The sequence below is a fragment of the Alosa pseudoharengus genome, unplaced genomic scaffold (assembly GCF_046254945.1).
Source record: "Alosa pseudoharengus isolate Yale_2024_CS ecotype anadromous, Long Island Sound unplaced genomic scaffold, YU_APseudo_1.1 YU_APseudo_1.1_scf_23, whole genome shotgun sequence".
In the NCBI taxonomy this organism is placed as follows: Eukaryota; Metazoa; Chordata; class Actinopteri; order Clupeiformes; family Clupeidae; genus Alosa; species Alosa pseudoharengus.
The window spans coordinates 3,223,927-3,236,426 of record NW_027468685.1 but is presented as its reverse complement, the minus strand read 5'-3'; the positions used below and the strand labels follow the sequence as shown (position 1 = coordinate 3,236,426).

Here is a 12,500-nt window from a genome sequence, read left to right as displayed (position 1 = left end):
AGGCCCAGTCCCGGCCCTGCCACTGCAAGTGCCTCATGCTTGATCATCCTTAAGCACACTGTGGATTTTTTTTATTTAATTTATATAGTATATTTAGTATTTAGTTTTTCTTATTATCTACTGCCTCTATTGTACAGTGGAGTTTTGTTATGTATATACTTATATTTACTCTTTCTGCTGTAAGTCAAGTCAAGTCAAGTCAAGTTTATTTATATAGCACATTTCATACACAGAGGTCATTCAATGTGCTTTACATAAACAAAACCAAACAATAATAACAAATAAAAGCATAGAAAGGTAATATAGTCAAAGAATAGTTAAAAGGTAAAGATCATAATAAAAAGAAAACATAAAACACAAGGTAAAATCATTTAAAAATAAAAAATAATTAGTAAGCAAGTGTGATGTATGCTACTGAGACCTTGAATTTCCCCTTGGGGATCAATAAAGTATCTATCTATCTATCTCTATCTTATAAACCTTGCATGTTCACTCCTCTCGCAACGTTTGCATCATGCAGCACGGGCATAATACATTATGTCTTCTGTAAGGGTCAGGGAACATAAAAGTGGAATTACCGGTAGTTTATCACAATAAAGTTATCCATCCCACGGTTGTTTTAACTGGGACAGGGTTTATTTGAGAAAGTGGTAAGAGTGATGACAAAGTACAGTATACTGCAGACAGTCAATAAGGAACACAGAGACCTCTGAAGCATTGGTGTATACAAAACATCTTTTTTATTATTAAAAAGAGAACAAAAAGCATTGCCAAGTTACATACACAAGTGCGTTTGATCAAGTTTCAAGATCTTCTACCTTAAAGGCCTGTGTGTCCGGCTGTACCTGAGGAGCACTGGCAGACAGTGCCCACTAGGGGGCGTCATAAAGGCTTATCTACGGGCCTGTGGCTAGAGCTCGGTAAGCACTGAGCCAGGAGGCCCTCGGCTTCCTCCTCTGGAGTGTGTGTGTGCGAGAGTGTGTATGTACAGTATATGTTTGGGTGTGTGTGTGTGTATGTGTGTGTGTGGAGGGGTGTCTGGGACTTTGGACACTATGCAACACTGTGGGGACTAAAGGTGCATCAAGAGCTAGTCTTCCTCGCCCTCTGACTCAGATTCTGCAGGAAAGAAAGGAAGAAAGAAAGAAAGAAAGAAAGAAAGAAAGGGAAGAAGAGAGAATACAAGAAAGGAATAAAAGAAAGCACTGTAAAACATATTTTTCCACAAGAAAACATACTGTTGAGACTTAACATGTAAATAGATTAATAATAACTTAACATGTAAATAGATTAATAATAACAACCTGTGATACATCACTATCATTTCTCATCTAAAAATATCTTATCTTCCTCTGTAGACACACACACACACACATACACACAAACACACACGCACACACCTTCCTCTGCATTCTGAAGCCACTCCACAAACTTGTTCATCTGCTCCAGGAAGATGCTCTTGCCCTTGGCTGAGTGGGCGTCTTTGTGCCATTTCAGAATGGCTTCCTCGCTCAGGACGTCCGCTGGGAACCAACACAGAGAGCAAACCCAAAGTTTATAACTCATAAACACACAAAAAAACTCAAGCATGCAAGAGCGCCTCAGAACGTCATCTGGGAACTACCACAGAGAGCAAACCCAACGTTTATAACTCACAAACACAAGAATGCAAGAGCTCCGCAGCGCAGCTCAGAATGTCCTCTGGGAACCGAGACAGAAAGCAAACCCAATGTTTAAAACTCACAAACACAAGAATGCAAGAGCTCCTCAGGACATCTGCTGGGAACCAACACAGAGAGCAAACCCAATGTTTATAACTCACAAACACACAAACACAAGCATGCAAGAGCTCATCAGCCCAGTCCAGCAGAGACTTATGGTTATGGATTTGGCAGACGCCTTTGTCCAAAGCGACTTTCCTTTTCGTTGGTAAGTGGCCTCAATTAGGTCCCCGTAAAGAGCCAATTAAACTGATTTGCACCTGTATCAACTGCCATCTGCTCAACTAAGCCCACTTTTTCTCAATTGGGATACAGGATACAAGGCAACGTCCATCCAACTTTCTCTCCATCCATCTACTTCAAACCATTCATCCATCCATTAAACTATCTGCCTATCAACATCCATTAAACTATCTAAATTAAATTTTTAAACTATCAACTTTTAAAGTATGAAAATTCATTAAACTATGTGTATCAACATCCATTAAACTATCTGCCTATCAACATCCATTAAACTGTCTATCAATATCCGTTTAACTTTCTGCCTATCAACATGCATTAATCTATCTGTCTATCAACATCTGTTAAACTATCTGCCTATCAACATCCATTAAACTATCTGCCTATTAACATCCATGAAACTATCTATCAACATCCATTAAACTATCTATCAACATTCAGGGCCGCTGCAGGCCATTCAGGTTCCCAAAGCTGTTTTATATTATTTCAATTATAATAATGACAAATTTTGTTTTAAAATATTAATTTGATAAGAAATATTACTAATTTGATGCTGTTCAACTAATCTATAAATGGTGCATTGTCACTTTAAGAACATTGTGTCTACCCGGTTCTCATACTGATCACTTGCCAGCTCCATTCTATGGCTAGTCCACAAATGTTAACATTGTTTGTGTCACATTTATAGCAACATATTAACAATGATTAGCATAATATTAAGTTGGTATAAACAGCCTTCATTCTTTTGGAAATAGAAGCATGTAATGACATGATGCTTACTAGACATTTTCTGTTTGCAATGTAAAGTGAATTATGAGCCTCGTAGCCACCAAGCTATCTGAGTGGAATGCGTTTTCAATCAGCATCATGTGCTTCATGTAAATGCTTAGTTTAAGGGGAAATTAATTATTGAAGACTTCAAGACTCACCAATTCTATTACACAAAGGTAAATATCACTCTCCATATTCTTGTCCAATTTCCAAATCAAAGTGAGTGCAGCCTATGTCAAAGTTCCCTCTCACAGTTAATAAATTGTCAGTAGTGGGACCCAGCAATCTGCTCTAGCCTCGCCTTTGTTGCCTTCATCATTTCCTTTTAAAAGTTTTTTACATGTATATTAATAAAAAGTAAAGAAAAATCCGCACACTCAAGTCTTTGCAAACAAGTTTTTTTTACTCTATTTATTGAGTTACTTGTTAATCCAGCACCTCAACAGATGAGCGGTGATTTTTTTTTGACTTTTTTACATGTATATTAAAAAGGAGATATCAATTATCAACAATGACAAGCCAGCTGGAACCTGCCACTCTCTCTCTTCCTCTCGTGCGCGCTCAGGCGCTTTCTCAAATAAATGACATACCGTAATTCATAGCCGAGGTTTATACATTGATTTTGTACATTGTCTTAAGCTATGAGGTTAATACACAGGTTAATGTATTAACCCATTTACTCCTAAAATGCCTGCTAAAAACGCCTATAGAATCCTATGGCATTCTAGACTAAATAACCTTATCTCCTGAGGGTTTTCTGAAAACATACAAAAAATTGTCAACGTCTACCAAAATTTAATATCTAAGCCTCTGTAGCACCTAGAAACATGAAATAAAAAGCATGCTGCGCTACGCAGCATCCAGCGGGAGGGTCAATGTTGCGCTACGCAGCATCCAGCAGGAGGGTCAATGTTGCGTCATGCAGCATCCAGCGCGAATTATGGTTTTGTTTTTTTTGGTAGCATAACGTTTAAGTTAGATCTGCTGCGTAATGGAGGTTGAGAGAGGACCCCAAAAGTATCATCCTTATCTAACATGCTGTAGGTGCATTTTGACATTATAAATGTTTTCTAAGAAGAGTGGAAAGCAGTTTGGAGTAAAGATATTTATTGGCTAAATTGTGGTGCCCCCTCTGTCACTTGGTGCTCTTTCCACAATGTGTGATGCATGTGGTGGTAGTGGTGGCACTGTTAATATCCATTAAGATGCATTAAACTATCTGACAACTAGTTTACTAGTTAAACTATCTAACAACTTTTAAATTATGTGCATTCATCTTTATATCTAAAACTATCAACATTCATTAAACGATGTGTATCAACATCCATTAAACTATCTGCCTATCAACATCCATTAAACTATCTGCCTATCAACATCCATTTAACTATCTGCCTATCAACATCCATTAAACCATCTGTCTATCAACAACAATCATCTTCGTAATGTTGTATAAAATTATCCTATGGGTTGTAGACATCACTGAGAGAGAGTTTGAAACTGTAAAGCATGTATTCATATAACCTTAATCATAATCAAGTAATACACTGAAGTTATTCCTAACCATAATACTCTTATAACATTTTAAATAACAAGTTTAACTAATACTATTAACATGAAGCTATTCTACCAGAATTCCCCCTATGTGCGCTTTGTATCCCTATGTCTCTGTTTGCTGCCCTGTGTCTCATTTTGTTGCACTGTGTCTCATGCTGCCTTAGCCTATCCTTTTGAAGAAACCAAAGTCGGCCTTGAAGCTGCAAGATAACGCGTACACAGGGCGAGCTCTACTCATAACAACCAGTAGGAGAGTGCAGGGGGGTGAACGATATTTAACCCATGCACAATGTATGACCTGTGATCACTCTATACTGTACACCCCTGAACTTTCAATAAACTTAAGGTGAAAAGTTCGTTCGGGGTAGTGTTGTGTCAGCATTTTGGAGGGGTATAAGTAAGAGACTTCTACCTTTGTTCGGGAGTGCGATCGTGCGATCCACACAGGCTTTGCGCTATGTAGTCATTAAAGGAATTTTTGCACGGAACTCTGCCGGACTTTTGCGCCTTCTTTTTGGGAGAAGTTTTTGACTTCAGCACTTATAATGGTGTATTTTTGTTACGTTGTGGGCAAGATGTTTGGACTTAATTTCTGGCCCGAGTCTGAATATCTGCCACGACAGTAAGTCGGTAGGCTATTGTTAAATGACTCGCCCGCCCCTACTGCCTGTAGGAAGAATATCCCGCTTGCAAGTTCAGTGTTCAGTATCGTACCCGGCGACCGAAGCAGTTTCAGTTTCCATCCTGCATCCACAGCACAGAGGGAGGCTAACGAAACGCTAGCGATTGTTGCAAACGTGTGTATAATGGCAGAGCCGGCGAAGAAGCAGCGAAAACCCTTGACGGAAGATGCAAAGAAAAGGAAAAGAGCTTCAGACCGAGCGAGGGGGAGTTTCGTAGAGAAAAAGCATCAGGCTTGCCTGGTGTCCCTTTAAACTATGCAACTACCATGTCTATCCTAGCAACATCTTAGTAACCATCTCTGCATTATCTGTTTTAACTATACATGATATTTTACATATCACAATCTTCATTTTCATGCACTGGTAATTCATTGTTGCATTTCTAGTTTTATGTTTAAAAGGTGCAGCAAATGACTAATGTTACATTTGAAACATTAGTCATGTGCTGCACCTTTCTAAAATAAAAATAAGCAATGTAAACATCTGTGTGCTCCAGTGATCCTGTCCTACAGACAGGATTTATTTGTCTTTTCTAAATGGTGTGGACTTTATCAGTGAGCTTTTCTCCAGACATGAGCGGCCTCCCATGCTGGCTGGTGTAAGCACCTTTATAGAAGAGCACGACAATCTTGGAGAAGGCCTTCATGAAGTGGATGTTGTCGTAGCAGTAGTCCTGGATCTTCAGCAGCAAAACGAGCTCCGACTGGCCCTGAGAGCTGAAAATGGCCAGCAGGGGGGCGTAGTGCTGGAACACACGACAGGGTACGACAGGTCAGAAGTGGGCTAAACCAGTTAGCCTAGCTTAGCATAATTTACTGGAAGTGGGTTAGATCAGTTAGCCTAGCTTAGCATAATTTACTGGAAGTGGGTTAGACCAGTTAGCCTAGCTTAGCATAATTTACTGGAAGTGTGTTAGACCAATTAGCCTAGCTAAAAGGGAGCTATAGGCCTGCTGGTCTTACCCACTTTCAGTTAATTATGCTAAGCTAGGCTAATGGTGTCAGACTGGGTTATTGCACTAATAGAAAGCAGAAGGGGATGTATACTGTTATCTAATTCTGGGGGGGGGGGGGGGGGAACTAGGGAAAATTCTAGTTTTTGGAATTTGTACAGTCTGTTGGATCATTTGATCAATACAATTTTTTTTTTTATTGTTAAATGGTTTTTGTGTTATATAATGTGTCAGGCTTTAGGGGTATAAATGCGATAATAACATTTGAATCAATCAATTCTGTTTCTTCCCTTTTCCTATCTTTTAAAACCATTTGGCTTTACTATGTCAGAAAATCTGGGCAGAGCATACACTTTAAGTTTTATAAGGCACAGTGCTGCCTGCAGGACACTGTTCTTCCACCAGATGGCAGACTACACCTGTCAGATTGCATTCAATGGGTTTTTCAGCAGATTTTTTTTTTTTTTCAGATTATGCTGAAAAAGAACAGGACTGGGAAACTTGAGTATCATATATATATATATATATATATATATATATATATATATAAAACACTCACTCATTCTGCTGTATTAACACTTTTTTAAATCATTTTTATTCATTCCTCTGTGTGTGTGTGTTTGTGTGTGTGTTAGAGTGCGGTTCGTGCCGCAAATTTCTGTCCGAACCTGGCCCGCGTCCGACAGAGTTGCGTCCGAACTCGAAACCAACGGGCATTTTCATTTTTATGTCCGAACTCGACCCGAGCCCGACGCAGATGATGCCTCAGTTATTCCCATGCTAGTGATTAAACATTCACGCCTGTCTTTAGCCCATTAAACGGAACAAACAACAAATGGAATTCTTGTCTACAGAATCAGATGAGCGTGCACACACGCAGGTCACACACAGCGCACATTAACAAGAGGCCCAAGCAAGTAGAATTCTAGTCTTATCATTGACGAAAAGACTTGAAATGAACTGCAACAGTCTTCGAAACTGCAGTCCCTCTGTCACTGATCCATATGCAGCATCAACGTTAATTGGGGCAACTCGAGGAAATCCTCCTCCAGTTGAACGAAACGACCTTATAGCCTACCGGTAGCCTATGTCTTTACCACAGTATGCAACGCAAATAGGACTGCCTTTACATAGTAGGCCTAGAGTTAATTTGCTTAGTTTTCTTTGGTCTTAAAATCTCCTGATAGGCTAACAACTTTTTTTTAACTTCACCCAAGACGTGCCACCTAAAATGCACATGCGTTGTCACGGCTACTTAAACAAATCTTGCACACAGGAAGAAAGCTGTTAGGCCTTTTTTACATTTTATTTTATTTTAAAAAAACAAACGTTTGCATCATGTGAAGCAGATCTGTTGGATACCCAACATAATAAGCTATTTTAAATGTAAAGCTTCCAATGCATATCGCCCCCATGTGTCCGAACCCGAACCAAACCAGACTACAATTTCTAAATACTTGTCCGAACCCGACCCGTCGTGTGTGTGTGTGTGTGTGTGTGTGTGTGTGTGTGTGTACCTTCAGGTGTTTGAGAGCCTGCTCAGCAACCAGTTCCTCTTTCTTGTTCCATTCTACAGCGTTCATGAGGCAGGTCCACAGCAGACCAATCACAGCCTGCTCCTGGAGCTCATTCCGCTTCATCTCCTCCTTCACATATGCTGCTATCTACACACACACACACACACACAAACAGACACACACACACACACACACAGCACATACACACACACACACACACACAAAGCAAACACACAAAGCAAACACACACACACACACACACACACAAAGCAAACACACACACACACACAAAGCAAACACACACACACACACACACACACACACACACATGAAACAAGATGAAATAATCACAACAAAATCCAAATACGTGTGTGTGTGTGTGTGTGTGTGTGTGTGTGTGTGTGTAAGTGTGTGTGTGTGTATGTGTACCTCTCATATAGGTTACTCCTGGGAGAGGCATTCCTTTAGTTCTTTATGCAGCTCTTTGCATGTTCACAGAGACTGCTTTGTGTGTGAGTGTGTGTGTGTGTGTGTGTGTGTGTGTGTGTGTGTGTGTGTGTGTGTACCTCTCATATAGGTTACTCCTGGGAGAGGCATTCGTTTAGTTCTTTATGCAGCTCTTTGCATGTTCACAGAGACTGCTTTGTGTGTGTATGTGTGTGTGTGTGTGTGTGTGTGTGTGTGTGTGTGTGTGTGTGCGTGTGTGTGTGTGTACCTCTCGTATAGGGCACTCCTGGGACAGTGTGTGTGTGTGTGTGTGTGTGTGTACCTTTCGTATAGGGCACTCCTGGGACAGTGTGTGTGTGTGTGTGTGTGTGTGTACCTCTCGTATAGGGCACTCCTGGGACAGTGTGTGTGTGTGTGTGTGTGTGTGTACCTCTCGTATAGGGCACTCCTGGGACAGTGTGTGTGTGTGTGTGTGTGTGTGTACCTCTCGTATAGGGCACTCCTGGGACAGTGTGTGTGTGTGTGTGTGTGTGTGTGTGTGTGTGTGTGTGTGTACCTCTCGTATAGGGCACTCCTGGGACAGTGTGTGTGTGTGTGTGTGTGTGTGTGTGTGTACCTCTCGTATAGGGCACTCCTGGGACAGGCGTTCCTGTAGTTCCTTCTGCAGCTCCTTGCGGGTCCCCAGGGTCTGCTGCACACGCAGGAACTCAGACAGTTCCTTCAGGCCCGCCTCGTTAAAGTACTTGGAGAAGTGCTCCACCGTCTGCTTATTTGGAGGAAGCAGCTCCTGAGGGGACACACACACACATTACAACACAATGACATCACTTCCTGTGCAGTGCCAAGGCTCCTACAGAGTAGGGGTTCTTCACTGACAGTCACTCTGGAATAACTTTCATTACGGAACCACCGGGACTTTCATATGGAACCGCTGGGACTTTCATAGGGAACCCTCTGGATCCTGATAATGGGGTTACACGTCTGACCATCAGGTCATCCTGCGTTACAGTGTGTGTGTGTGTGTTAGAGAGAGAGAGGGCTTGTGTAGATTAGTGTTCTGATACACTTTTTTCCTTGGAGCAAGAGTGAAGCCCATCCCCACATGAGTGAAACCCAAACACACGTGTTTTAGTGGAGTACAAAAACACACATCTCACACACACACACACACACACACACACACACACACCACATTACTCTTGGACTATGTGTTTTAAAAACACACATCACACACACACACACACATCGCATTACTCTAAAACACACATCGCATTACTCTAAAACACACATCGCAATACTCTTGGACTACATGTGGATTGAGGTGAACTGATTCTGTTGTCATGGAAGCTACAGGGAAAGGTTCATGACATGAGTTAGATAACACACACACACACACACACACACACACACACATACATACACACACACACACAGAAGGCATCACCATGGAAACACTTCTCCATGATGAAAAGAAGTGACACTCACATTCATACATCTATAGAGTTGCTATAGTAACAAGTGTGATAGACACCCACTGACACACTCCCACTCAGCCACAGCATCAGGCATCATGACATCATCAGCACGAGACAGGAGGCCGGCCCTACCAGCAGTCTCTTGTCCAGGTTGGCCTTCCTGAGTGCAGAGGTGACAGAGTTGGCGTCCTTCTCTGCCATCCAGGCTTTGAACATCTTCACAGCAAAGGATGCAGAGATTCCTGACACCACACAAGGCACAACAGAGCTACATGTAGCAATGGTACTGTTTAAACGTTTAAATGTTTAGAGGGGCAGCCGTGGCCTACTGGTTAGCGCCTTGGACTTGTAACTGGAGGGTTGCCGGTTCGAACCCCGACCAGTAGGCATGGCTGAAGTGCCCTTGAGCAAGGCACCTAACCGCTCACTGCTCCCCGAGCGCCGCTGTTGTTGCAGGCAGCTCACTGCGCCGGGATTAGTGTGTGCTTCACCTCACTGTGTGCTGAGTGTGTTTCACTAATTCACGGATTGGGATAAATGCAGAGACCAAATTTCCCTCACGGGATCAAAAGAGTATATACTTATATATATATATATATAAACTGCCAGGATTGACTGGTGTGTGTGTGTGTGTGTCAGACTCACCCTCCTTGACAAGGTTGTCGCTGAAGAGGCTGGTGAGGATGGGCGGGGGCAGGTTGCCACTGGACAATAGGATGCCCGTCAGCATGGCCAGCTTGGTTTGCTCCGTCTCCGAGAACGCTTTCAGGAAGAGCAGCAACTGCAGAGGAAGTGACGTCACACCATCAGAGACTAACCAAAGACCTACACATGTGCAATGCATGAACTTGACGGAAAGACTCTCAACAGGTCCACGGCCACCACCCTGGTTCTATTTCATGACACCAGGTTTTTTTTTGTGTATGATTAGTGGCTATGAAGTGGATTTTGGTGATGTAGTGTGAGTCTTTTAACCAGTATGTAGATTACTTGAAAATGCATACCATGTTATGTGCATTATATGTGTTATTATACTAGTATATTTAGTATGTTTTGGTGTAGTGTGGGAATGCAATTGTGATAGTATTTAGTATGTTTTGGTCTAGTGTGGGAATGTTATTGTTTAGTATGTATTGGTGATGCAGTGTGTGTTATTGTGCTAGTATGTAGTATGTTTTATTGATGCAGTGTGTGTATGTATTGATGCGGTGTGGGTATGCTTTTGTGCTAGCGTGTGTATGCATTGGTGATGCAGTATGTGCTATTGTGCTAGTGTGTGTATGTATTGATGCAGTGTGTGTATGTATTGATGCAGTGTGTGTATGTATTGATGCAGTGTGGGTATGCTATTGTGCTAGTGTGTGTATGTATTGGTGATGCAGTTGTGCTAGTGTGTGTATGTATTGATGCAGTGTGTGCTATTGTGCTAGTGTGTGTATGTATTGATGCAGTGTGTGTATGTATTGATGCAGTGTGTGTATGTATTGATGCAGTGTGGGTATGCTATTGTGCTAGTGTGTGTATGTATTGGTGATGCAGTTGTGCTAGTGTGTGTATGTATTGATGCAGTGTGTGCTATTGTGCTAGTGTGTGTATGTATTGATGCAGTGTGTGTATTGATGCAGTGTGTGTATGTATTGATGCAGTGTGGGTATGCATTGATGCAGTGTGTGTATGTATTGATGCAGTGTGGGTATGTATTAATGCAGTGTGTGTATGTATTGATGCAGTGTGGGTATGCTATTGTGCTAGTGTGTGTATGTATTGATGTAGTGTGTGCTATTGTGCTAGTGTGTGTATGTATTGATGCAGTGTGTGTATTGATGCAGTGTGTGTATGTATTGATGCAGTGTGGGTATGCATTGATGCAGTGTGTGTATGTATTGATGCAGTGTGGGTATTGATGCAGTGTGTGTATGTATTGATGCAGTGTGGGTATGCATTGATGCAGTGTGTGTATGTATTGATGCAGTGTGGGTATTGATGCAGTGTGTGTATGTATTGATGCAGTGTGTGTATGTATTGATGCAGTGTGGGTATGCATTGATGCAGGGTGTGTATGCATTGATGCAGTGTGTGTATGTATTGATGCAGTGTGGGTATGTATTGATGCAGTGTGGGTATGCTATTGTGCTAGTGTGTGTATGTATTGGTGATGCAGTGTGTGCTATTGTGCTAGTGTGTGTATGTATTGATGCAGTGTGTGCTATTGTGCTAGTGTGTGTATGTATTGATGCAGTGTGTGTATTGATGCAGTGTGTGTATGTATTGATGCAGTGTGGGTATGTATTGATGCAGTGTGTGTATGTATTGATGCAGTGTGGGTATGCTATTGTGCTAGTGTGTGTATGTATTGGTGATGCAGTGTGTGCTATTGTGCTAGTGTGTGTATGTATTGATGCAGTGTGTGTATGTATTGATGCAGTGTGTGTATGTATTGATGCAGTGTGGGTATGCATTGATGCAGGGTGTGTATGCATTGATGCAGTGTGTGTATGTATTGATCCAGTGTGTGTATGTATTGATGCAGTGTGTGTATGTATTGATGCAGTGTGGGTATGCTATTGTGCTAGTGTGTGTATGTATTGGTGATGCAGTGTGTGCTATTGTGCTAGTGTGTGTATGTCTTGATGCAGTGTGTGCTATTGTGCTAGTGTGTGTATGTCTTGATGCAGTGTGTGCTATTGTGCTAGTGTGTGTATGTCTTGATGCAGTGTGTGTATGTATTGATGTAGTGTGGGTATGCTATTGTGCTAGTATTTTGTATGCATTGGTGATGCAGTGTGTGCTATTGTGCTAGTATGGTGTGGATTCAGCAAATCAGGTTTACCTTTTTGATCTCCTCCTCAAAGGCCTTCTCTAGGTATTTATACCTCCTGATCAGCTTATTAAACACCTGAAAACAGACAACACTGAGTGGAACGTTTACTTCATTTGGTTTGCTTGTTTTACTGTACAGGCTCAGGCGATGAGCAACAGTGAGCTCCACAGGCAACACACACACACACACACACACACACACACACACACACACAGTTATCAAGTTGAACCATCATTGAGGCACTTTCTATGGGCCCAGTGATAAACAGAGTCTGAAAGTCTATGTCTTAGAAAGGCACACTCCATCATAATCCATCTGC

General features: G+C 41.8%; 1 protein-coding gene across 1 annotated transcript in view; it reads right to left on the bottom strand.

Moving 5' to 3' along the window:
- Positions 1–725: 725 nt before the first annotated feature.
- bzw2 (basic leucine zipper and W2 domains 2) overlaps positions 726–12,500 on the bottom strand; it is a 24,421-nt gene continuing 12,646 nt past the window's right edge. Inside the window, exons 5-12 of the mRNA XM_076300875.1 lie at positions 12,191–12,256; positions 10,006–10,141; positions 9,493–9,602; positions 8,502–8,672; positions 7,439–7,585; positions 5,576–5,714; positions 1,401–1,523; positions 726–1,119 (exon numbers count right to left, since the gene is read on the bottom strand). Of these exons, the coding sequence (XP_076156990.1) occupies positions 1,091–1,119; positions 1,401–1,523; positions 5,576–5,714; positions 7,439–7,585; positions 8,502–8,672; positions 9,493–9,602; positions 10,006–10,141; positions 12,191–12,256 (921 nt within the window). The 3' untranslated portion in view covers positions 726–1,090. The remainder of the gene's footprint in view (positions 1,120–1,400; positions 1,524–5,575; positions 5,715–7,438; positions 7,586–8,501; positions 8,673–9,492; positions 9,603–10,005; positions 10,142–12,190; positions 12,257–12,500) is intronic.